The sequence below is a fragment of the Diabrotica undecimpunctata genome, chromosome 5 (genome assembly GCF_040954645.1).
Source record: "Diabrotica undecimpunctata isolate CICGRU chromosome 5, icDiaUnde3, whole genome shotgun sequence".
Classification (NCBI taxonomy): Eukaryota; Metazoa; Arthropoda; class Insecta; order Coleoptera; family Chrysomelidae; genus Diabrotica; species Diabrotica undecimpunctata.
The window spans coordinates 162,506,049-162,530,168 of record NC_092807.1 but is presented as its reverse complement, the minus strand read 5'-3'; the positions used below and the strand labels follow the sequence as shown (position 1 = coordinate 162,530,168).

At 32.2% G+C, this 24,120-nt stretch overlaps 1 protein-coding gene across 1 annotated transcript in view; it reads left to right on the top strand.

The window, feature by feature from the left end:
• LOC140442072 (transmembrane protein 26) overlaps positions 1-24,120 on the top strand; it is a 33,913-nt gene extending 9,793 nt beyond the window's left edge. Inside the window, exons 2-7 of the mRNA XM_072533144.1 lie at positions 2,133-2,295; positions 8,292-8,448; positions 10,363-10,546; positions 10,864-11,074; positions 15,070-15,296; positions 18,623-24,120. Of these exons, the coding sequence (XP_072389245.1) occupies positions 2,133-2,295; positions 8,292-8,448; positions 10,363-10,546; positions 10,864-11,074; positions 15,070-15,296; positions 18,623-18,944 (1,264 nt within the window). The 3' untranslated portion in view covers positions 18,945-24,120. The remainder of the gene's footprint in view (positions 1-2,132; positions 2,296-8,291; positions 8,449-10,362; positions 10,547-10,863; positions 11,075-15,069; positions 15,297-18,622) is intronic.

Sequence of the window (24,120 nt, the reverse complement as noted above, 5' to 3'; positions counted from 1 at the left end):
AGAGATATGAATACGTTATGACGTAAATACAACATCATAAGAAACAAACAAGCAATGATTCATTTTAATCTTTTTGGATTCGATGCAAAAATAAAATGCAGAGAGTTCGGAACTTAAAAGGAAAAATATGCTGGCATACAAAATATTGTGGCCAAAATAAAACTAACGCTTTAACTCCCAGGCAATAATTTGAAAAACTTTATGCCAACCTATTATACTTTTTTGATATAAAGACATGAAGATTAATGGTAAGAGCAATTAAAACACGTCTTTGTTCAAACATGAACTTAGCTTATCAAAAAAAAGTGGGGTATTATGTGGTATACACGGGCAGAAAACAAATACTTCTTAATTTTATTTCGAACAACACCTTATCTTTCCCACGGTACAGAGATTGAATAAAAGCCATACTAATGACAAACCATTAATTTTTATTAATTTTTTTACATTCTAATTATGTGTCGCACGAAAACAATCAGAACATCAGTCTGCAGTCCTCAAAATCAGTCTACAGGAAAACCACAACTACAGATGCTCTGATTAATTTTCATACAAACCATTAATTCTTCCATAAAATGTCAGCATTCAATAGTTTCTTAACTAGAGCCTTCAAACTTTCCTTATCTAAAGACGCATTCAATAAAGGAATTAATATAATGAAACAGTTATCCCTAAATAATAATTACCCTCTCCATCTTAAAAATAAACTATATAAGAAAATTTATAACAAGATTGGACTTTTTCTGTAATTCCCAAGAACCACCTAAATCATTTTTTGGCTGCGTACATTTTCTAGGTTCACACTTCTATTCTATTTAAAATATCTTCTTAAATACAACATACCTGTAGCTTTTAAGTCCAATATGAATATAAGATCATTAATCTATAAAAAAATGTAGTCCCTATGCTACACAAGTCTGGGGTGTATAAGCTTTGTTGTGCTTCTTGTAAAGCAGTTTATATTGGCCAAAGTGGCAGGTAAATAGTGACCCATATTTCAGAACATCTAAAATTAATTAATAAATGCAAAAACATAGACATCTGCAATACTAAGTCTGTTTTCTCCAACCACCCTCTGTTAACAAACCACTCCTATTCTCTTCTAGACGTAAAACCCCTATTCACATGCAAAAAGAGTAATATATTAAATATTCTGAAACCGTAAGAAGTTAGTAGAGCTAAATCAAATGATCTTGAAAGAGTTTTGAATAAACAGCTTCTGCCTCAGAGCCTTATATCTCCTGCAACATAAACTTTTAAGTTAATTCAACCCGATAGTTCAACTGAACTTACTTTACTAGATTTTCGTTAACATTTGTGATGTAGTCAGGTGAGTTTTACTTTCAATTTCTTAATATAATGGCAAGCATTTTATGGAAGTTATACTTGTCAATAACTAGTGTATATTTTAATAATTTCTATTTCTTATCATAAAATGGTAAAATAGATTCTTTAGGTAGAATACTAATTATAAATGTTTCTAAGAAATATATCACTTGCAATTTCTGACACGGAAAAACCCAATCAAATATTGAACAAGGGAGTATTAGCTCTAACATAATACTTAAGTGATAATATTGTTATAAAATTTAAGTAAGAAGTAGTTTTGTATTTAAGTAACTACAAAGTTTGAGAAATATTTATTAATAAAAGGTATCAAAATACTTGCTTTATGAAGACAACATTCTCCATTTACGCTGACCATGACTATTCCTTAATATTTATTATGTACCTACCAAAGACATTTTTAAACTATATTTTCTAAGAAATATATGGTAGGAGCAAATTTACCTGTGACCCTATTAAAATCTGACCACCGGAGCAAACTATTCTATGCCCCTTCTGGTATTTGTTAATAAAATCATTAATTAAAGATAGAGCCACTTTTTTTAAATATCAACTTTCTTATTCGAAAGGGCGAATTGTTATGTTCTCTATCTCGACATTCTCGACATTGATTTGACAGCTATTGTAAACGAAAGTTGTATCTGTATATTTTACATTTTTTCTTGTGAAAGCCAAAATGTTAAATATAGTAATTTTTTAAGAGATATATTACCTATGAAAAAGCTGAACTGTAAAAACTATAAATATACAATAAACGACAAACTATTTCTTATATTTATTTTTAGGTTTTGTCCATCCGTGTTTCTCTATTTAGGAAGTGTAGTACCAGCGATATGGCTCCTGGAATTGGATAAGGTGGATCGAAGGTTGAAAGTGCTCGAGGGATTACCTATGAATCTGACCACGGGAGGACAACTTAAGGACCTGAACACATTCATAGGAATCGGGGTAAATAATTGACAAATAATTTTTACATTTTCACATTACTTCAGAAATAATTAAAAATTTATCAATATAATTTAAAAATGAAGCAATTTTTACGAAAGATATCGAAATACTCGAATAATTGAATTTTGAATAATGATTTTTGGGTGTGAAGCATCTAATCGCAGTTTTTTGCATAAATCGCTCCAAAATGCAGTTTTAAATAATAATTTCTCTATGCGTGAGTTGTAAAATGTGAGTTTAACTTTTTATTGAAAAAAATATGAAATAAATTCAAAAATTTCGATTTCTTTCACATATATCTCAAGGACTATTAGTTGTAAAATAATTTTGTATACACATAAAACTCTTGTAATTAAATTTTACAAACACAATGCTAATTACTATTTAAATGGGAATAAGCCACAATTAAAGGTTACAATACGTTTATTGACATTTCAATTTCCAAATTATTAGAAGAATTTTTCACTAAGTAACAAAAAACAAAATTTGTTTAATTTACTAATGTTTGTATTTTGAGAACGATTTCCGAAGTGGAAATTGAAACGTTAATAAACGTATTTTAACCTTTAATTGTGGCTTATTCTCATTTAAATAGTAATTAATTTAAAATGCCACAAGAAAATAGCTTCAGAAAAACACAATGCTACTTTCAAATTTTAAGTATTGTTGAAAATATACTAAAGAACATAAAAAAAAACAGTCAAAGAAGTTTTTTGTAAATTTATTTTCCAGATAAAATCAAATTAGAACCTTTATATTTCTAGAAAAAAAAAACTGTTTTATATGTTTAATCACCGCGCAACATTTCATTAAAATCGGTTTAATAGTTTTTGCAACATAAACTTTACAATCTAAATTTTTTTTAATGAATAATTTTCAAAATCATGTAGGTCAAACATTTATATACTTTTTTACATATAGAAAAAGATTTAAGATTTAAAATCCATTTAAAAAAATTAAAATCAGTCAATTAAAAGAGCCTAGGGAATTTCTTAAAAAAATGTTTCAATTTTATGCTTATAAAAAAATTTGGACTTAATTTTCGAAACGGATAAAAAAATGCGTCAAAAGACGCTTCAAAAGAAAGAAAAAATAAGACCTTACCATACAAAATACTAATTGGGTACGTATTTAATTAGTTCCAGACCACTACAAGTTGGCTAAAATGTCAATTAAAAGTAGTCCGTCTGTCAAAAAATTGACTGGAGAATTTACGTCTTTCACGTCAAATTATGTTGCGGTTACTTATCTGTAACATTTGTAATATTTAATTAATTGTCAAAGAAATGACATCATCATCATCCAGCCCTTTGCGTCCACTGCTGGACATAGGCCTCCCTGATTTTTGTCCATTGTGCTCTATCTTAAGCACTTTTCATCCAATTTCTTGACATTTTCTTGATATCGTCAGTCCAACGAGTAGGGGGTCTTCCTCTACTTCTTTTGTCTAACCTCGGCCTACACTCAAGCAATTTCTTCGTCTACCTTTCATCACTGATTCGGGCGACGTGTCCGGCCAATTCCATTTTATTGTGGCAATTCGGGAAATTACATCGGTAACTCCTGTTCTGCATCTCAAGTCTTCATTTCTAACTCACAAAGCGATATACTCAGCATTGAACTCTCTATTTTCCTCTGAGCTATTTGCAGCATTCTAGAAGTTGTAGCTGTTAATGTTAAAGTTTCAGCACCATAGGTCATCACAGGCAACACACATTGGTCAAATGTTTTACGTTTTAAGAAATTGGTATATCGCTTTTAAAGATGTCTTTGAGTTTTCCATAGGCTGCCCATGCTAGGTTTATTTTTCTTCATAGTTCGCATGTTTGGTTGTCTCTTGTGATCTTTATTTCGTGTCCAAGATATTTGTATTTTTCCACCAGCTCTACTTCATTGTCTCCAATATTGATATTTCCGCTAGGTATTAGGTTTGTCATGAATTTTGTTTTGGAGATGTTAATTTTAAGACCCACACTGTCACACACTAACGGAAGTTTATGTAGCATTGTACATATCTCCTTGAGGTTGTTCTAGAACAAAACTAGTCGTCTGCGAATTTCAAATTTGTTAATCTTCTACCGTCAATGTTCAGGCCTTTCTCTTCCAGTTAAGTTTTTTACAAACATATTCTAGTACAGCGGTAAACAGTTTAGGCGATAAGTAGGGATGGGAAAAACCTACCGGTTTTTTTACTTCGCAATAACCGGTTCTATCGGTTATTTTTTTGTCCCGTTATAACCGGTTTTTTATTTTTAAAGTAAAAACCGGTTATTAGGTTTTTACGAATCGGTAATACTAATTTTGATCATATTTATATCGAGTCGAATGAAGTATCGCAAACTGAAGTGCATTGTAAATGTAATTTTGTAACCTATTGGATTAAAAAAATCGAAAACCGGTTTTTTTTTGGCCAGGTTAAAGTGTAAGCAAAAAACGGGTATAACCGAAAACCGGTGTTTTGACAAAAACCGCCATCCCTAGCGATAGGGTATCACGGACTCCTCTGCCAATTGGGATATGATCCATGTTTTCATGTAATTTCACTGACATAGTTGCGTTCTTGGATGTATTGTAAATTAACCTTGTATATCGGTAAATCTACAAAAGCCAGAACGAGTGGTCGATTGTATTCAATAGTCTTTTCTATTACCGTTTTAATGCTCTGTAGGTGGTCATTTGTTCCAAATCCGGTACGAAATCCCACTTGCTCTATTGACTGGTAAAAATCAAGTTTTTTCTCAAAACGATTCGTTACTATTATTGTAAGGAGTTTGTATAGGTGACTAAGAAGACTTATAGGTCTGTAGTTTTCTAATTCATGGGGATCTCCATTTCTGTACAATAGAATTATCTCAGCATTGTGCCATGTGTCGGGTATATTACTGTCCAAAAGGCACATGTTAAAAAGGTTTTTTATTTTCTTAAGTAGACAAGTGCCTCCGATTTTGATTGCATCAGTAACTACACAATCTTTGTCTGGAGATTTGTTATTCTTAGCTTTTCTTAGGGCTAGTTTTATTTCGTCCGTTGTGATTTCCGGTAGTAGTTCTGATCCTTGGTTGACAATGAATGTCATGAACAAAGAAATGACAATAGTGTTTTAATATCTCTTTTAATTATACAATTTGTGGTGGCGGGAATAAATTAAATTATGTAAAGAAAAATTTAATAACGAATAAAAAAATAATACATGTTTAATAATTCTTCTCAGGTTTTTCAATACCACTAAAATATTATATAAAGTTAGTTCGCCTTCAAAAAGTTCAGTAATGTCTTCATTTAGCAATTCATCTTAAAAATTGTCTTAATTTTGATCTCTCGCTAGGTTATACTCGTAGAATGTTGCTGTAGATTAGAACGGTTGAATATTTTCATCCTTACAGCCACTTTCACTTAATGAAATAGTACCCAAACCTTCTCTTCTATACATAAAAAGTTATGTTGCATATCTGGTTCTAATATGAAATTCGTTATAGAAATTGGATTGTTAGTGTACTTTTAAGATTCTCCTTATAAGAACTCATTTCTATTATCCCCTTTCAAACTTCTTATCATATATGTGAAACATATGTATTAAAACATATCCAAGAAATATCACGAAATTGTCAGAATTTAAAATCAATATTTGATACATTATATAGAACATTTATTGAAAGTTTTGTAGATTTCCTACTACACTCTGGATATTTTGTATTTAGTGTGTTTTGAATTTTGTATTTTTGTATTCCTAAAATTATTTTGCAAAAATTATTAAATTGATTTTAATGAAATTTTGTATGATGATTGAACACATTAAAGAGTATTTTTCCGGAATATGAAAGTTCTAGGCTTATTTTAATCTGAAAAATAAATTCACAAATATTTTTTTTTAACTTTTTATTGTATTTTTTAAACTGTTAAACTTAAATGTAAAATTTAATTACAAAACTTTTCATATAACAGTCCTAAAAACAGACTTTATAAAGAAAGCTTATCACCCTTACTTCGGTGTAAAGTTTAGTGATCAGCACAAACCTTGGGCTTCACACAAAGTGTGCTTTCATTGTATCGAACTACTTAAAAAATGAACAAAAGGTACACGTAACTCTTTACCCTTTGGCATTCCTATGGTATGAAGGAAACCAAAAAACCATGGAGACGACTGCTACTTTTGCTCCTGCGATATCAAGGGTTTTAATTCAAAAAATAAACACAAAATTCAATATCCTGATTTACCTTCTGCTAAACGACCTGTATTTCATGGACCAGAAATTATTATTCCTCCACCTTTTCTACACAGCATCCTACTGCAATCATCAGATGAAAGTTTAAACGAAAAATCCGATGCAGACAAGCTCAATCCTGAGATAGACCAACCTCAACAAGTTTATCCAATCTGAACTAAATGACTTAGTAAAAGACTTGGGCCTATCAAAAGATGCTGCACAAACCTTAGGATCAGGACTGAAAGATAAAAATCTATTGCCTCCAGGTACCACATTTTCGTGGTATAGGCATCGTGAAAAAGAGTTCGCGGAATATTTTTTTCAAGAGGGCTCACTGGTGTATTGTTATAATATTCCTGAAGCAGTCATGAAACTGGGAGCTGAAAATTACGATTCTACATCATGGTGGTTATTTGTTGATTTTTCTAAGAGATGTCTGAAGAGTGTCTTGTTGCACAATGGTAATCATTATGCTTTAGTGTCTGTTGCTCACTCCGTGCATCTCAAAGAAACATATGAGAATCTTGAGCTGTTGCTAAATAAAATAAAATATAGCAAATATTGTTGGCAACGCTGTGGAGACCTTAAAATAATATTCATGCTTTTGGGCCAGCAGTCTGAATTCACGAAGTATCCATGTTTTTGAGCGATTGGGACAGTTAAGAACAAAATTTACATAACGGTAAGAAAGAGTGGTCACTCAGAGAAAGACTTGTACCGAGACAAAAAAATGTGCAACGTAATACACTAGTTGGCCCAAAATTAGTTATTTTTCATCCTCTTCACATAAAGTAAGGATTGATGAAGCAGTTTGTCAAAGTTTTAGATAAACAAGGTGACAACTTTAAATATATGTGCAACAAATTTTCTGCACTTTCTAAAGTTAAAATTAAAGAAGGAATTTTTGTAGGCCCTCAAATTCGAACCCAAAAATTGGACAGATTGTTCATGGAGTTCTTTCGTAGAAGTCATGGACGGTTTCCTTGATAACAACAAGTCTAAAAACTATAAACGACTTCTAGCCAACATTTTCGAAAATTATAAAAAACTGGGATGCAATATGCACGTCAAACTTATTTTTCTGGATTCCCACGTATAAAAAATATGGAGACACGTTACCAAGGAAGATGGGGTATAATAATGACGGCTGATTGATTATTGCTGGGCCTTGAAGAGAGACTCGATTATAAAAATCTATAAAATGAAGACTACATAACGCAGTTTTCATGGAAAAAGAGAACGGTTTTATTCAAAAAAACCTAACAATTGTGTCACGTAGGTTATGCTGAATTCTTTTTTTTTTTAAGAACAACTTAATTTTCTAACTAAGTACAGATTCATGATCAGTACATCCCATTTACTATAAAACATTTATTAACCTTAAAACACTTTTTCATGAAAAAAAAAATTGCGATGCTTCACACTCAACTCAAAACAGATACCGCTTGGACTATTAGAAGTGTTTCAAATAGGAAATGTAACGACAAAATAAAATCAACAGCAACAATTTTTTTAACGTTTCGAATTTTTTTCTCTCCTTAACTCCCTCAATATAAATTGTATTTAATTAAAATTGTATAATTTATTCCAACTAAGTATAGTAGTAAAGCTACCACAAAAAAGTTTTAGAAACATATTAAAAATAAAAAATTACGTAGAATTATAAATCAGGCCGACTTATGTCTAAACAAAATGGAAAACACCACTAATATTTTGTCACCTACTAATCATTAGCAGTATTTGAGTGCTATACCTATCGAATTTCTTATAATTGCATTTTTTATATTCCAGGTCGAAATAAAACTTCCGGAAATTTCATTAAGCACAGAAACATGGATAACTCTTATCGAACAATTCCTCATGCTTATTCTTATAATAGGCAGGTGGATGTTGCCAAAAGGTGATCTCACCAGGGATCAACTCAGCCAGCTTTTGCTCGTCTATATCGGTATGTGGTAATTTAATTTTCTAGGAAATAACTTTGCAATTTTGTCACCGTTGTTGTGCCATTGCCAAGATAAATATTGACATTCGTCGAAGCAAAGGATGTACTTAAATTTAGTGGTTTCTATGTCACGGACGGTTAATCGTTTAATATAATAAAGCAAAACCGTACAACGTAACCACGGTAGAATTTTTATATTTAGAAAATTAAGATTTATCACAAAATATGGAAAAAAGTTGTACAGTAGGCGGTACTGCAGACTATAGTGATGTTAAAAAGTAGCTACCCGTTACAAAGTAACTGTCATTTGTCCAATACCCAAAGTACCGATTCCTCGTTGTTAGAAATACTAAATTAAAGCATATAATTTAGCTTTGAAAACAGTAATATCCCCATTACAAGATCGATAAAGTGCAATTATCAGAAAACGATTATTTTTAATTTTAACACCATAGAATTCAGCAGTCAATGGATCACAAAATTTGTTTAAATAAACAGGCTTAAGTCAAATATATTTAAAACCATAGATAATAGCTACATCTCCACGAAGTCTACTTTCTCTACAATCTAAAGAGACAAGTTGAAAATTGTCTAAGTTTATTCTTTGTAAATTCTTAGACTGTAACCGTGTTTCGAAACACAAAAAATGCCATACTTACTTATTATCTTTAAAAAATGCATTTAATTCATCTACCATATTCGTAATACTTTGTACATTTAAGTGAAAAACAGAGCACGTTTCTTTAGTAATACTCTAGTTATTGTAGTTATTGTTTATGTATAATGGAACGAAAAAATTCATTAATATATATATATATATATATATATATATATATATATATATATATATATATATATATATATATATATATATATATATATATACCCTCAGACCATACATCACAATTCTTCACAAGTCTTTGAGACGATGCCTCAGGAACCGCAATTTTAAATGACGCATAACTTCTTGGATATCTCGAGTTTAATTGGTTAACCTCAATATTTTCATCAATTCTATTTAGTCCATCTGCTTTAGAGTTACTAGTGCCCATTAGAAAATTTTTTGGTTTCCTAAATGTTTTAGGTTTATTAGTACTGTCGTCATTTTATGGACCAAGAATTTGTTTGTCACTCAGTTTAATTACATTAACAATTCAGTCTAATTAAAAAGTGATATTTCAGTTTGTTTTATATTGGTACCAGTTTTGACAGCTGTTGACACTGAGTTCCTTCTTTATAACTTTTTGTGTCTGATTTGTAGGTGGTTTGATGGTCCAGAGTGTTTCTGTCAGTTTCTTTTAGACTATTTATTTCATGGTTTAATAATGATACTTGATCTTGTAAGGCTCTAATAGCAATTTCTTGGTTGAAGATAATATTATCCTTTTACTCAATCAGATCTTTCATATGAGTAATATGTAGAGCGGTTATGATGTTATCTTGATTATTTTTGGCAGACAAATCAACCTCTTGGATCTCGATGTTTTCGCAATTACAACAATTAATGATCTGTTAGTACGGAGCGAAGCATATTTTGTGGTTTATTTAGAGGTGAACGGGAAACTATTCATCTATATTGGAGATGGACGCTAATGTTATCCTGTTTGGTTGGTTGATAATGGACTGCCCATAGCTTTTAGAATAAAGAAATTTATTTATGATAGGTGCAGGATAGGAGTTGTCTTTGAGAATGGACTTGTAAACAGTAAATTGAGAGCTTCTTCTTTGTAAAGAGGGTGTATACTCTAAGACTGAGGCCTTGTTCAATATTAAATTTGTATCTGATTCGGTGTGTCGAATAGTACTTTAAGAAATGGTTTCTTTGCACACATGAGAACAAATTAGTCACAACCTGGTACAGAAAAGAAATTTTGTAATTTTGTTATAATTATTATTGATATGGCCTTTATGTTCCAGGTACCGCAGCGGACATTCTAGAATTTTTTGATTCTTTCAAAGATGACAAGATCGCATCTGAGCCAGTATTGGTACTGTTGACGTTAGCAATTTGGTCTTGGAGCTTAATGCAGTTTACTGTAGTATTAACTGCCACCAAAGCTAGAAAGTCAAGACTCGCAACAACTACATCAACGATTGAGAAGTATGCATACAATTTCACAAATAATAATTTACAGAAAATAGTAAATACTACTATAAATAATTAGTTTTAATTCGCATTATTTTTTTAATCTTTTAATTTCCAAGTAAAAGCGAATTGTGATAAAATCTAATTGAAGTACGTTAATTAGAAATTCGTTGATTAAAAATGACTGGAAAAGATAAGTAACTTTAATGCTATAATATTATCTTAATTCTATTAGGACCAGTCTGATTTTTTACAACAGTTCTAAAAATAAAATTTATGTAATTTTATAAAAATTTGTCTACGTCTTTCTAAATACATTTTTTCTTCTTTAGGTCAGATAATTGTTGCAGTATCGACGTTTGCAGTATTCTTCTTAACATAACTCTCCAAGATGCACCGTATTTAGTGTTTAGGCTGCTTCTAATTTGTCACTACAAGATCATTACGTATATGAATATTTTCTTTACTTGTAAAAATACGTTAGTAATACTTCTTCAGATTTACAGACTATACGTCGTTTATACAGAAAACAACAAAGACACGGTGAGTTGCATTAATGTTGTGGACCACAATTACTTAAGATAAATGGACTGATAGATAGTTTATTGATAATAATACCTACCACAAAAAGTACTTTTTCAAGTAACAAATAAATACAAACATACGGTAGTTGGGGGCAAAAAGATGTTTCGTTATCTCCTGTCGTCTTTAGAAATTATAACAGTTTAGAACTAGTAAGCAATGTTATTACGGGAGAGCTTATATATTGTTTTTCCATTTTAACCCGGCGTCACCCAGATGGGGTCTAATGGTATCCCCAACACACGTAGTGGGTATTCTGAACCAATTTCAGTTGTAAATTGATCGTCAAAGTGAGTACAGTGTTCTGCAATCCGATTAGACCCCACCTGGGTGACGAAGACACAATTTTAATTCGCAAGGTAACTAAGACAATTTTAATTCGTGGCTTTATTTGTTGTACATATAAACTTTTTTCTTTAGAATGAATTACGAAAAAGAACAAGCCAAACTATTGGTACTTTAGCAGGAACTCGAAGATGATGAGTACGAAATTATGGACTTTGACGATGACAAAGAAATTGATCACATAAGTAATCAGTCTGATGGTAAACAAAATAAAGAAATTAAGGAACTAGAAGTATTGGAATCTAAAAATAAGCGAAAAGAAGATAAAAAATATCCTCATTATTTAGGTGGAGATTCCAAAACAAAATGGAGAAAACACCATAGTAATAAAGCAGTTAGAACGAGGGCAGAGAACATAATTTCGAACTTATCGATCCAAACCATATGCTAAAAACGCTTAGACTCCTTTAGATTGCTGGTTTTTTTTTTATGAAGAAATGCTTGAAGGTATCATGGTCTTCACCAATGTATTGATAGATAAAAAAGCGTTAGCCTACAAAGATAAAGCATATTGTAGGAGGACCAATATTGTTGAAAAAAAGGCATTATTTGGCGGGTTACCTAGCGGGTGTATATAGACATGATCATCGTAATCTAACAGACCTTTGGCAAATAAATGGTACAGGAATCGATATATTTCGTTTAGTGATGGCACTCAATAGATTTACATTTTTATTGCAGTGCTTACGTTTCGATAATGTAGACAATCGACAAGAAAGGCAACAGTCTGAGAAGTTGGCTCCTATTGGGGCAGTTTTTGAAAAATTTGTCGCAAATTGTCAACAAGCTTACTCGCTAGGACAGTACTTGACTATTGACGAGAAGTTAGAGTCTTTTCGTGGGCGTTGCTCATTCCGGTATTATATTCCGAACAAGCCCGCGAAATACGGAATAAAACTTCAGGCCCTAGTAGACTCCCGTACTTTTTATATTTTTAATATAGAAATTTATGCATGGAACCAGCCAGATTGGCCGTACCAAATAAGCAATAAACCTATTGATATTGTCCAAAGACTGATAGCACCAATTTCTGGTAAAAATCGAAATATCACTTTCGATAATTGGTATACCTCTTACCAATTTGTAAAAATTTTGCGTGAACGACATAGTTTAACTTCTGTAGAAACTCTGAGGAAAAACAAGCGAGAGATTGCCCCAGAATTTATACAGATTAAGAACAGACAACCACAGTCCTCGGTATTTAGATTTCAGGAACATATAACTATGGTATCTTTTGTACAAAAAAAAGGGAAAAACGTGATTTTATTATCATCACTTCATCACGAATAGCTCGTAATTGTAGTAGGTGGCCACTACGAATATTTTTTTCATCGATGGACATAGCTGGAATCAACAGCCAGGCCGATGTTAGTAGGGTTGACTTCAAACTTTTCTTGGTTCGTTTCCTTTCTTTCTTGATTTTTATGAACGGAATAATGCCTGAAGGATACATTACTGACTTTTCTGATTTTAATGATGGCTGGGGCTCTTTTTCAATATTTGAAGGACCAGGTACAGAAATTCTGACTTCCGATTTCGACGACGTCTGGGACTACATCGCATTAGTAACGTTCTTTTTCTTCTTGCTGAAACTGGATAAAAACATGACCTTCATCGTCTGAATCTTCACCTAAATCTTGCTCTGTTACTTCCGCTGGCATACAATCTACGTTCGAAAAAATATTTGTATCTACTGGGTAGATTCCTATAGACTGAGTCCTCTCTTGCTATATCTACAGTAGCAGTTTTTGCAAATGCTGTGGAAAGAGACCAGCAATATGGTAAATGGAGAGAACCTGTCCTGAATGGGAACTGGTCCAGCTGTCAGCAACGCTCTCATAATAAGCTTTTAATGGTTTGAAAAATGCCCAATCGAGTGGCTGGATCTTATGGCTGCTATGTGGTGGCAGACTTAATAAATGGATGAAATTATCTTTTGCAAATGTTACTGCTTGAAGAGTTGTGTGGGATACATGATTATCTAGCATCAAAACAACAGGGTTCTCCTCTGTTGGACTTGTATGTTTTTGGAAATGCTTTAGGTACTTGATAAACGTGGGAGTATTCGTGTAACCACTATCAGTAACAACAATGTCGCAGGCAGTGGGCCCGTCTTTGATTAGAAGAAGATTCATCTGTTTTCGAGCAAACAAGTCCAGTTGCACACATACAACATACAGCCGAAATTTTTTGTCCTTGCTCGCCAGCTACAGCTTTTGCTACACCTCTCTTTCCAACTGGGGCAGCTTGTTGGGGATAATGATTTGGGACTGTCTGAAGGCCCGTTTCATCAACGTTATAGATACAGTTGGGAGGTAACTTAATTTTTTTTTATGGTGTTCTCCAAAATTTCAAAATGCTGAGCAAGTTGCACTCTATTAAAGCCAATGATTCTAGCAATACTTGCTTTTCGTGGAACTCGTAAAGATAATCGGTTCATACTCATAAAAGATATAGTGAAGTCTCGACCAGTAAACTGATTTACTGGTAAAAATGGATGCCCAATACGGATTCTTACACAATAAGAGTAAATTAAAAAACAACAAATTAAAAAAAAATTGCAATGCTGAACTATTGTGTTTTCTTGGATCTTGGGTAGAACTGTTGTTTAAATCTGCTCAAAGACTGGACACCATTTGCTGTTTTCAACCTTTGCCGTGAATAATATGTAGCGAAATGATTAAACTCTTTTACGCTAATGCGATAAGATATTTATAATATAATGAGGGATGAAAAAAACTATTTGTATATCTACCTAAAGACCACAGAATAACAATAGAAACAGAAATTAACAATTTGAAACAAAAGACAATTGTGGTCGTCTTTTAAAAAGAAAAAAGTAAATAGCAATGGGTATTCTAAAAACTGATTTTTTACCTTCAGAACTGGAAGGTACATATTCAGACACATTAGCAGAGAAAGGCTCTTTATTAGCACTAGACTCTACATCACTATCATTCGGATATATATATATATCTATAATAATATATAAAATACGTATTTTTACTTACAAAAGTATGGTAAGGATAATTACTTACTAGGTTCAGCGTCTATTTCACGCTAATTCTAATATACAGGTATTACGATTCATTTTAAAAATATTTCTCGATATTGAAACAATTAGTCAAATATATCAACTAAACTAATTAAAGCAGCAACTCATACGTCGGATTCCCCGGTAAACTTTTTATACAACAAGATTGACTTACGGGATACACAAATTAAACATACATGCAACAAAGCTGTAACTCCTTTAAAAACCTTTTTAATCGTCAAACAAAAACATATATTCTTTCGTACAATTGTCAATACAGAAACTAAATATTTGACATAGGGAGTAACATTACTGCATTTCTCACGATAAAATGATATACGTAAGTTAAAGTACAACTTTTTTCAACGGAGTATTAGTGAAACATTATTAAGAATTAAACTTTGCGTTTATATTGACGTGTGCAAAATTTTTTACTGAATTCGCCTGTGTTGAAATCTGAAAATAGATCTAACTTGAGTTACAAGCTTATTCGATAGGGGTGTCGATTTAGACTACTAAAAAATCATTTATCTCTGTATAATCTCCAAATTTGATATATGTTTGTATATGTTTAAAGTCCGATGACGTCGAAAGAGCTTCCACCATTTCCATAATCTCCAATCTGCCAAAAAGTGCTCTTACATTTGAACCAAGACGAAGACGAAGACCGAGATCTCAGCCTGGAAGTCCAAGGAGTACAATAACGAATAAAAGTGTGCGAAGCACCAGCAGCAGAAAAAGTAGGGACACAGAAGATTCTAGTGATAGTGATGCGAGCAGACTTGAAAATAGTCGAGAGGGAAGGTATTGTATTTTTTAAATAAATACTTCATATAAAAAACACAGGTCAACATGTTTTTTGTAATTTTGAATTTGATAAGTGTTTTTATCTAATAGGGGTACTGTCAATTTGGTTTGAGCCCATCACGGCAAAATTTTTCACATAATAAAAAAAACCTTGTGAGATATTTTGTACTAGAGCAAAGAAGTACGTTATTGGTATTTCGTAAATTGCATTAAAAGTATTTTTTTTAAAATAATTGATACATCGATAAAAAATATTTAACTATAATATTATGTTTATTATCAATGGCAATACTGCCAATGCCGTCAACTTTAGTATCAGTAATCCGGTAGACATTTCATTGTTTTCTTCAGTATTTAAAAATAAGTTTTTAGTTTCTAAATTTTATTTATTACAATTAAAAACAAGTTACCTATGATTACAAATAAAACATACTCATCGCTATTTTCCATTTACTCATTATTATCACAATGGATCCATTTAACAGAGATGTGGCTACGTTTCTTACATACGTTATTTTTACACTGCTGACAAATTGTTTTCGTGCGATTATTTTTGTGTTTACCGCAAATGTAAAAAATTCCAGGTTTGACAAATTCTTGAACGATTTCGTCATTATCTCTATATTTTTCCAAATAAACATAAATTTGTTTAGAAAGATTTTTTAGTGTTGCTCTCAATTTTAAGTGGTCATTTATAAGTTCATATACCAGATCTTTAAGAAATACTCTTTGTCGTTTGTTAATGTCAAGGTTATTAAATTTAAAAATAACATAGGCAATTATTGCTGCTATATCTAGATGTCTATAAAATAATAAAAGAGGCCATCTCCGGGTAATTCTGGAGCTACTATAGGATGAACACATCTGGCCGATGGTATTCACCTCTCCTTTTGTAGCATTATAATCCAAATTTACAGCGGAAGTTGACATGAGTTGTGTCAATGCATTTGCCATGCCTAATTGTTTCAAAAATATTAAAAATACATCCCGAATTAAATTCATAAAGGCACTAGCGAAAAGACTGACAGAACCTTTTATGAGGAAACGATTTGAAAATCCTAGAATTAGCTTAGATATAAAAAACTCGACAAGAAGAATAATTGCACTCGAAGAACCAGTAAAATTTCCACCCGAAGAAAAATTAGAGATTCGGAAATATTGTTATTTATGCACATCTAAACTTCATAGAACGACTTCTATGCTATGATTGTAAAAACTCTAATGTTTATTATGTATTAAGAAAATACGCGCAAAATGTCTTCAAAATAATCGTAACAAAAATAAATGTTGTTTAAAATTAGTGTAGTTTACCTGTTGTCAGAATTTTTTACTAAATAAATTTGTTTATTTTTTGCATAAAAATAAATGACTAGTATTCCCTTAACCTTTGTATATATTTTAAACTTCGCAAAAAAACACTTTTTTTTTTAATTGATGAAATTGTGGAAGCTCGTTATAATAAAGAGAAATTTCAGTACTACTATAAAATAAAGGTATTTTAATAACTTTTTTATATAATACTTATATACCTATGAGAAAATAAAGTTCATCCAGTTGTAACTTATTTCAGTTAAATTTTTTCAAATACCTAAATTTTTTTAATTTTTTAAAAAGGGGTCGGTGGGACTCCACATCACGCTCAACGTAACTGAAATTGCACAAGGGTTTTTTTTTGGCATAGACTTTTAGTCATTCAGCCAGACTCAACATGGTAGAAAAAAGGTGAGTTTATATTAAAATAAATATACAAAACAGTAAACAGGTAAACAGGGTCACTCTCTTCTCGCCTATGGGCCCATCAAGGCATTTTTTTTTACATACAACACTATTCCACGGTAAGAAAGGAATTTAAACAATTGGGTTAGAGACAAAGGTTACGTTATTAACTAATATATAATTATTTACATGGTTATTTTACTATCTTTTAAAAACATAACTAATAATTCATACACTGCTCTCGAGTCTAATGATAATAGGTACTGAAGGTTCCAAGGGGCTAATATATTGTGTTTATGTAAATTATTTATTAATCTGGATGATGCACAAGGGTTAAAATGCGCATTTTTCAAAAAATTGTCTTTGAATTTTATCCGCTCTTTACGGATGAGTATGTATGTATGTAGACCTAATAAAAGTCAAAATAAAGTTATACATATATGAATATTACGTTTAAAAACATGCCACTATTTTGTGCTAATCGAATATCCATTATATAAGTGTGTTGTCTCAATATGTTGACGTCCTCTCTGGAGTACCACAGGGGTCACATTGTGGTGCTCTACTTTTTGTCCTCTTTGTTAACGATGTTGAGAAAGTCATTAAGTATTCAAAATTTCTCAACTTTGCTGATGATAAAAAAATTTATAAAGTCATTACTTGTCAGTATGATCAAATTCAGCTACAAGAGGATCTCAGCAGATTTAGCGATTAGTGCAAACTAAATGAATTAAAATTGAACATTGATAAGTGTTGTGTTATTACTTTTCACAGGAAGCAAACAATTTTAAATTACGATTATAGCATTGATAACACTCAGCTGTCTAGGTAGGACTGTGTTAAGGATTTAGGTGTTTATTTTGATTGTAAATTAACATTTCGTAAGCATCTAGAGGTCACAGTAAACAGTGCATTTAAACAATTAGGGTTTATAACTAGAAACACTTCTCAATGTTCATGTTTTGTTTTACCAATTCTTTTTAATAGTCTCATTCGCTCCAGACTAGAATATGCAATAGTTGTATGGGGACCTTACTATCAAACATCTATAGACAAGCTTGATCGTGTTCAGCAAAAATTTGGTAAACACTATCATTACCGTAGTGCTTTTCATAACCTTTCTGTCCCATACAGTTATAGTATGATAGCTGATCACTTGAAAATGGTTTCTATGAATCGGCGAAAAGATTATTTTTGCCTAATATTCCTTTACAAAATTGCTAGTAATTTGATAAATTGCCCTGAACTTTTAAATCGATTAGGTCTTAACACTCTTCATGGAACTAGGCATACTTCGTTCTTTCATCTACCATTTCATCAATTTAATTATGAATACCAGCCTCTTACTCATATGGTGAGACTATATAATAGGTACCAAAGTGATCTGGACTTATTTTTCCAGTCCTGAGGGGCTTAGAACAATTTAAAAATATGATAAAGAGACTGCTATTTGTGTGATATTAGTTTGTATTCAAGTTAATTAGTAGTTTTTGTTAAACTTTACTAATTATTTTCCAATGTTATGCTTACTTTAAAAAATTTTATATATTATATTTTGTTCCAATGTAAATGGTATATCCGTTAATAAATAAATAATAATATTGCAGGAAGTCTAATACACGCAAAGACACTGGTTATTCTACAGCCAGTTCGACAGTTAGCGCCAAAAATCACCACCAGCCTCAGCAGAAATCTTTCGAAAATATGGATGCAGAAACACGAAGGATGCTAAAGCAAAAACTGAAACGTTCAGACAAAGAGACACGCGGCAGAAGAAAACTCGAAGACGTGTTTTCAGAAGAAAGTGATGGCACTTACTTGGAAGAAGAACGACCTCGGGAGAGAAATTACCATCAAAGAAACAGACATAAAGACAGAAATTATGATAAAAATTCAACGGTGACTATAAGCGATCAGTCCTCAGACTGACGTCATCAACTAGCCATCATGGCTATATTTTGTTTGTATTTTTTCATTTTTATATGTTGTTTGTTTTTTATATATTGCGGTATTAACACTGAGGGACTTGTTATTGCAAGAGTAAATAGAACAAACAGAACTAGTATTTAGGAGGTCTTTTAGGTTTGTATGGTTAACACTTTAATTGCCATGTGGACACAGGCAATTTTAGTTCTCTGTCATGTGTACATTGAACATATAATGGACACAGGTTTTATCAGCGTGTCCGTGGCTGCTACACATTTACCGTGTATTTAAATAGGAATATCATTAAGTCTGGCGTAGAACTATGACATTTAAAAATATCCCGGTTTTTTTTTAATTTTTAAGGGATTTTAATTTTTAAGATATAAGGGATAATAAAATGAAAATTAAATAAAAATCAACTTTTTTTATTTTTTTTTGATAGTACAGCATACTATATAATCAAAAGGAACATAGAATGTAGTATTTTTTTAACTAGAAAATTAAGTACTGAGAGTTAGTGTTGTTGTTCATGTCTTAGTTATTTTTTTTTTGTGAAAACATGGTTAGCAAAGAAACATTCTAAACACATAAAAAGGCTCTCTTCACATCCGTTGCATACACATGTTACTCGTTTTGTGTTTTTTACAGCATAAATTCAACCATGTAGTTCAGAGTTTTTTTTTGTAACAAATCGTGCATCTGCCTCTTTTATTCAAAGCATTTTGAGTAAGTTCATGTTTGGTTTGAACTGGTACAGGAAGGAGTAGATTACTACATTGAAGAAGTTGCATGCACAGTTTGTTTGGTAATGATCTCCCCTTTTTTGAGTTTGGCTTCTACAATATCTTTGGGAAGATTTTTTCGGTTTTTTCTCATCTTTCCAATAAGTTGAGTGGATCTAGCTTCAGCAATGTTACCTGATATATACCAGTTGTCCGTCATAAGAGTCCTACCCTGATCCAATAAAGGTTTAATCATTTCCATAACTACCCTTTCAGCAACCGATTGTCCATTAATTTTTTCTTTACCGCAATATATTTTAATTGTATGGGTATAGCCTTCTAACAAACAAATTTCAAACAGCTTTATTCCAAAATTATGACGTTTTCCGTTATACTAACGAAATTTTGCGCCAGTAATCAGCTAATGACGGCTTTGAGTCTAGTCCCATCCAAAGAAGGAGCGCTATCAATGTTCGCATTTCAGTGTAGTTAGTCTCTTTCCAATAATTAAAACGTGACTCTTTCGTAGTTGTTTCATTTACTATTCTAGTAAGAATTTGTTGCTTTGCATACCTATTTTGTTTCGAGGACAATCATATTTTTAACATCTTCAAAGACAAACAGTTCAAAAAAGTTCATTCTTACCAGCCATTTCGTTTTTCAAATGTTCAGAAATGCCAAAGTTCAAACGTCAATCGAAAATTTGAAAATTTCCGGAAACAGGTCCCCAATTTGAATCTTGTAAAGAATTTTCTTCTGGCCTAACTGTATCTGCCAAAAAATCATCATCTTGTGTCAAAGAACTGTCTGATTCTTCCTCCATTACTCTAGATGACTGAACACGGGATGGTCCTGAAGATGCAATTTAAATGATATATTTATAATACGTGAAACGAACTTAAATTCATTTGTGTGAAGCCAATCTAATAGTAAAAAATCGGATTATACAAACTAAAAGTTTATTTAAGATTTTAGTGAACAAACGTTTTCTCAAAATTTTCTTTTTTTTTTTCGCTACAGGTTCATTGTCGAATTCACTCATCAACGCTGAATCTATATTATATGTAGGATTTAAATCTAACTACTTTTTTTTCTAAACTCCTCCAACTCACCTTTTCTGCTTCTAATTCCAACTCTAAATAACGGAGTTGTTTGTTATGGTACGCCATATTAACTTTTTTCAATCGTGAACTCGACGATACGCTCCCACCGGAAGTAAATAACAAACTGAAGCATCTTACACGTGTCACTCTCTTACTGGAAAGATAACAGACTATTTGTAATTTTTACAAAACTAACCAAAAAACAAATCTGGTTTTATGATTTTTGCTAAAAACAAACACAGATAGAGTAATTAAGAAGAAAAAAATATTTTGGTCCAGAAGACCCGGTACAAAATTTCTGAATTTACGTGGCAGTTAAAGTGTTAAAGTGTTAAAAAATAATAGATATGGATGCAGAGTAAAACATTTTGAGGATTGAAGTATATACTAATATTTTGTTTTCTTAGTTTATCCTATTGTGAATCTCAGCTGTTTGAAGGTAGCAAATATATATAAATAAATAAATAAATAAATAAATACTTTATTTTCGTTTAGAAAAACATAGTTTGTGTAGAATTGGTCAGTTAATTAAATAAAACAAACAAGTAAAGAAACACACTAAACACACTAAACAAACTAACAACAAAATGAGTAACACTTCAAATTGAACAAACTCTCCAATTGAATAGAAAATGTGTGTAGTCAGAAATTCCTTTAAATTTAGTTTAAAGCTTATCATGCTCTTACACAATTTTATATGCAAAGGTAATTTATTAAAAAGTCTTTGTTCCATTATATTAGGAGACCTGAAATATATAGTTCCTCTGCATATAAGAATACGTAAGGTATCTTTATATCTAGTATTTAAGTTATGAAAATTTTCTAGATTATATACTACAAAGTCTCCAGAATATTGTCATCCGGGGGCCTTAGGCGTGGACTAATACGCACCCCGATGCGCATCGACCCGTCTTAAAACATCTTCCGATTTTTCTATTGGCCGAGAGATCTGAAAATGCCTTATAGAAACATATAAATATAAAAGCGCGTCACAAACTTGATGAACATGAAAATCCACATAGAGGATCTTAGAAAGGCAACAGGACCCACGCAGTGCTTCAACTGTCAGGGACGCCATCACGCACAAAGAGCATGCTTTAAAACACCCCGTTGTGTAAGGTGCGGCAAAAGTCGCTAAAGTAGAGACTGCCAGATGCCTAAAGAGTAAAAGGCAAAATGCGCAAATTGCCAAGGACAGCACCCGGAAAACTTAATAGGGTGCCCCAGATGCCCAACTTGTAGTCGCCAACAGCAACCTCAAAAAGAAAGACCAAAAGTCACCAAAAGACACAAAGAAGGCCACAAACTACATCCAGTGGGTCTTCATACTCTCAGGCAGCAAAGGCACAAAGCACTGACAATACGATTCTCATCTCGAAATAACAACAAGATGGCTTAGTAAACTCGGTAAAAGAACTAGTTACTAGGATAGTCCACGAGGCGATCGCCGACGTAAAGCTAGCACTGAACTAGTGCAAGCAAATAGGGGATACTTGAGGATAGGGTCCTGGAATCCAGGAGGCATAAGGACCAACCAGAATATACTGGACGAACTGGTCAACAGATACGAAATGGATGTCGTGACAATACAGGAAACAAAGCTGACGAACAACATCAATATTAAGTTTCCAGGCTACGACATATATAGGAACGATAACACAGGAAGATCAAGTGGCACGGCAATATTAGTGCAAAAAGACATGACACATCAGAATACTAACACCACAACTGAATACTATGCAAGCAACAACAGTAAGAATAAAAATAAGGCAAGGAGAAGTCAAAATTACCTCTGCCTACGTAAAACTTCAAGATCTACTGATCGAAGACGACTTAAACCCGTTCCTTAACGACGAACCCTCAATTTTAATAGGAGACGTAAACGCAAGATCCCCTAACTCGAACGACAGAGCTACGAACAGAAATGGAAGACTACTAAATTCATATTTAGAAAACAACGACGACGTTATGGCAATGGGCCCCACAGACCCAACACACTACCCAGAAAATGGACTTCCTACACACATAGACATTGTAGTTGGAAGACTAGGACTACAAACATAATTACAAACATTAAACAAAGGCACAACCGATCACAACCGCATTCTATTAGAACTAGGAATGTGGGAAGAAGAAAGTATAATCAAAAGAGTTAAAAAGAAAACAAAGTGGACGAACTTCAAAAGAATCGTGAGCACTGGAATAAACATAGTTCTAGTGATAGACAACCCACGAGAAATAGAAGACAGAGTCCTAGAGTTGGAAAACATCATCCAACAAACACTCAGAAACAGCACTACAGAAGAGGAAGTAGAAATTCACACGGGTAGATTTAAAGATATACCACAAGTAATAAAAGACTTGATAAGGGAAAAGCACAGAGCAAAGTAGACAGCAAGAAGGACAAGAAACCAGGCAGATAAAAATAGAGCAAATAAAATAAACAGAGAGGTCAAAACAGCACTACAACAACACCGTAGTGAAAGCTGGGAAAACCACATAAAACATGGAAGAACAAGGACGAAATATGCAAAATATTTGGAGGCTTCAGAAAATACTGAGAAGCGGCAGAAAGCAAATCCCTCCATTACACGGAGAAAACGGAATAGTTTACACTACTGTGGAAAAAGCAGAGGTAATGAGGAGTACTTTCGAGAGAGATTGTACTGTACTCGAAGGCTGCTTCTGTACACTGTATGTTGTATACACACAAGAGTACACTGGTATGTTGTGTTACAGTAATTACCACGTAGACTGACTGTTTCTTTTTACTTAAATTTCCTGCAAGTTTTTCCTGATGCTTGATAAACCGTAAAATACATATAGGGGAATGGTGAGACTCAAAATAAAAAGAAATATCACCGTCTATATATTGATATGATAAGCTAGTTGTCCAAAACAGAATTATTAAGTTTTTTTTCTTCTTTATCGACAAGAATTATTTATTCTATTTTTTTTGTATAAAAACTCTAACTGTTGTTAGTATGTTTAGTCAAAACTAAAAAGTTGTTAGTGTTGTATGTTGTTTTCATCTAATATTTCATTATTTTGATCATTCTGAATTAACTAATAAACTTTTTTATTTTTATCTAAGAATAAGTATCTTCAATTGTTAACTATATATCAGAATGTTTGGATATCGTAATGATTTTTTAAATTGTCATGAGTAAATTTTTATACGAACCAAATCAGAATGGTTTTTGTATCTAGAAAGTCGCGTTGTTAAAATGGTCATTTTAAATGGTTAAACGTTTTAAATTGTGTACAACACGTCTACAAATAATTGTTAAATGAATCTAAGAATATAATTATGTACTCTTTTAGAAGAACGAATAAAGGTTATTATAGTCAAAA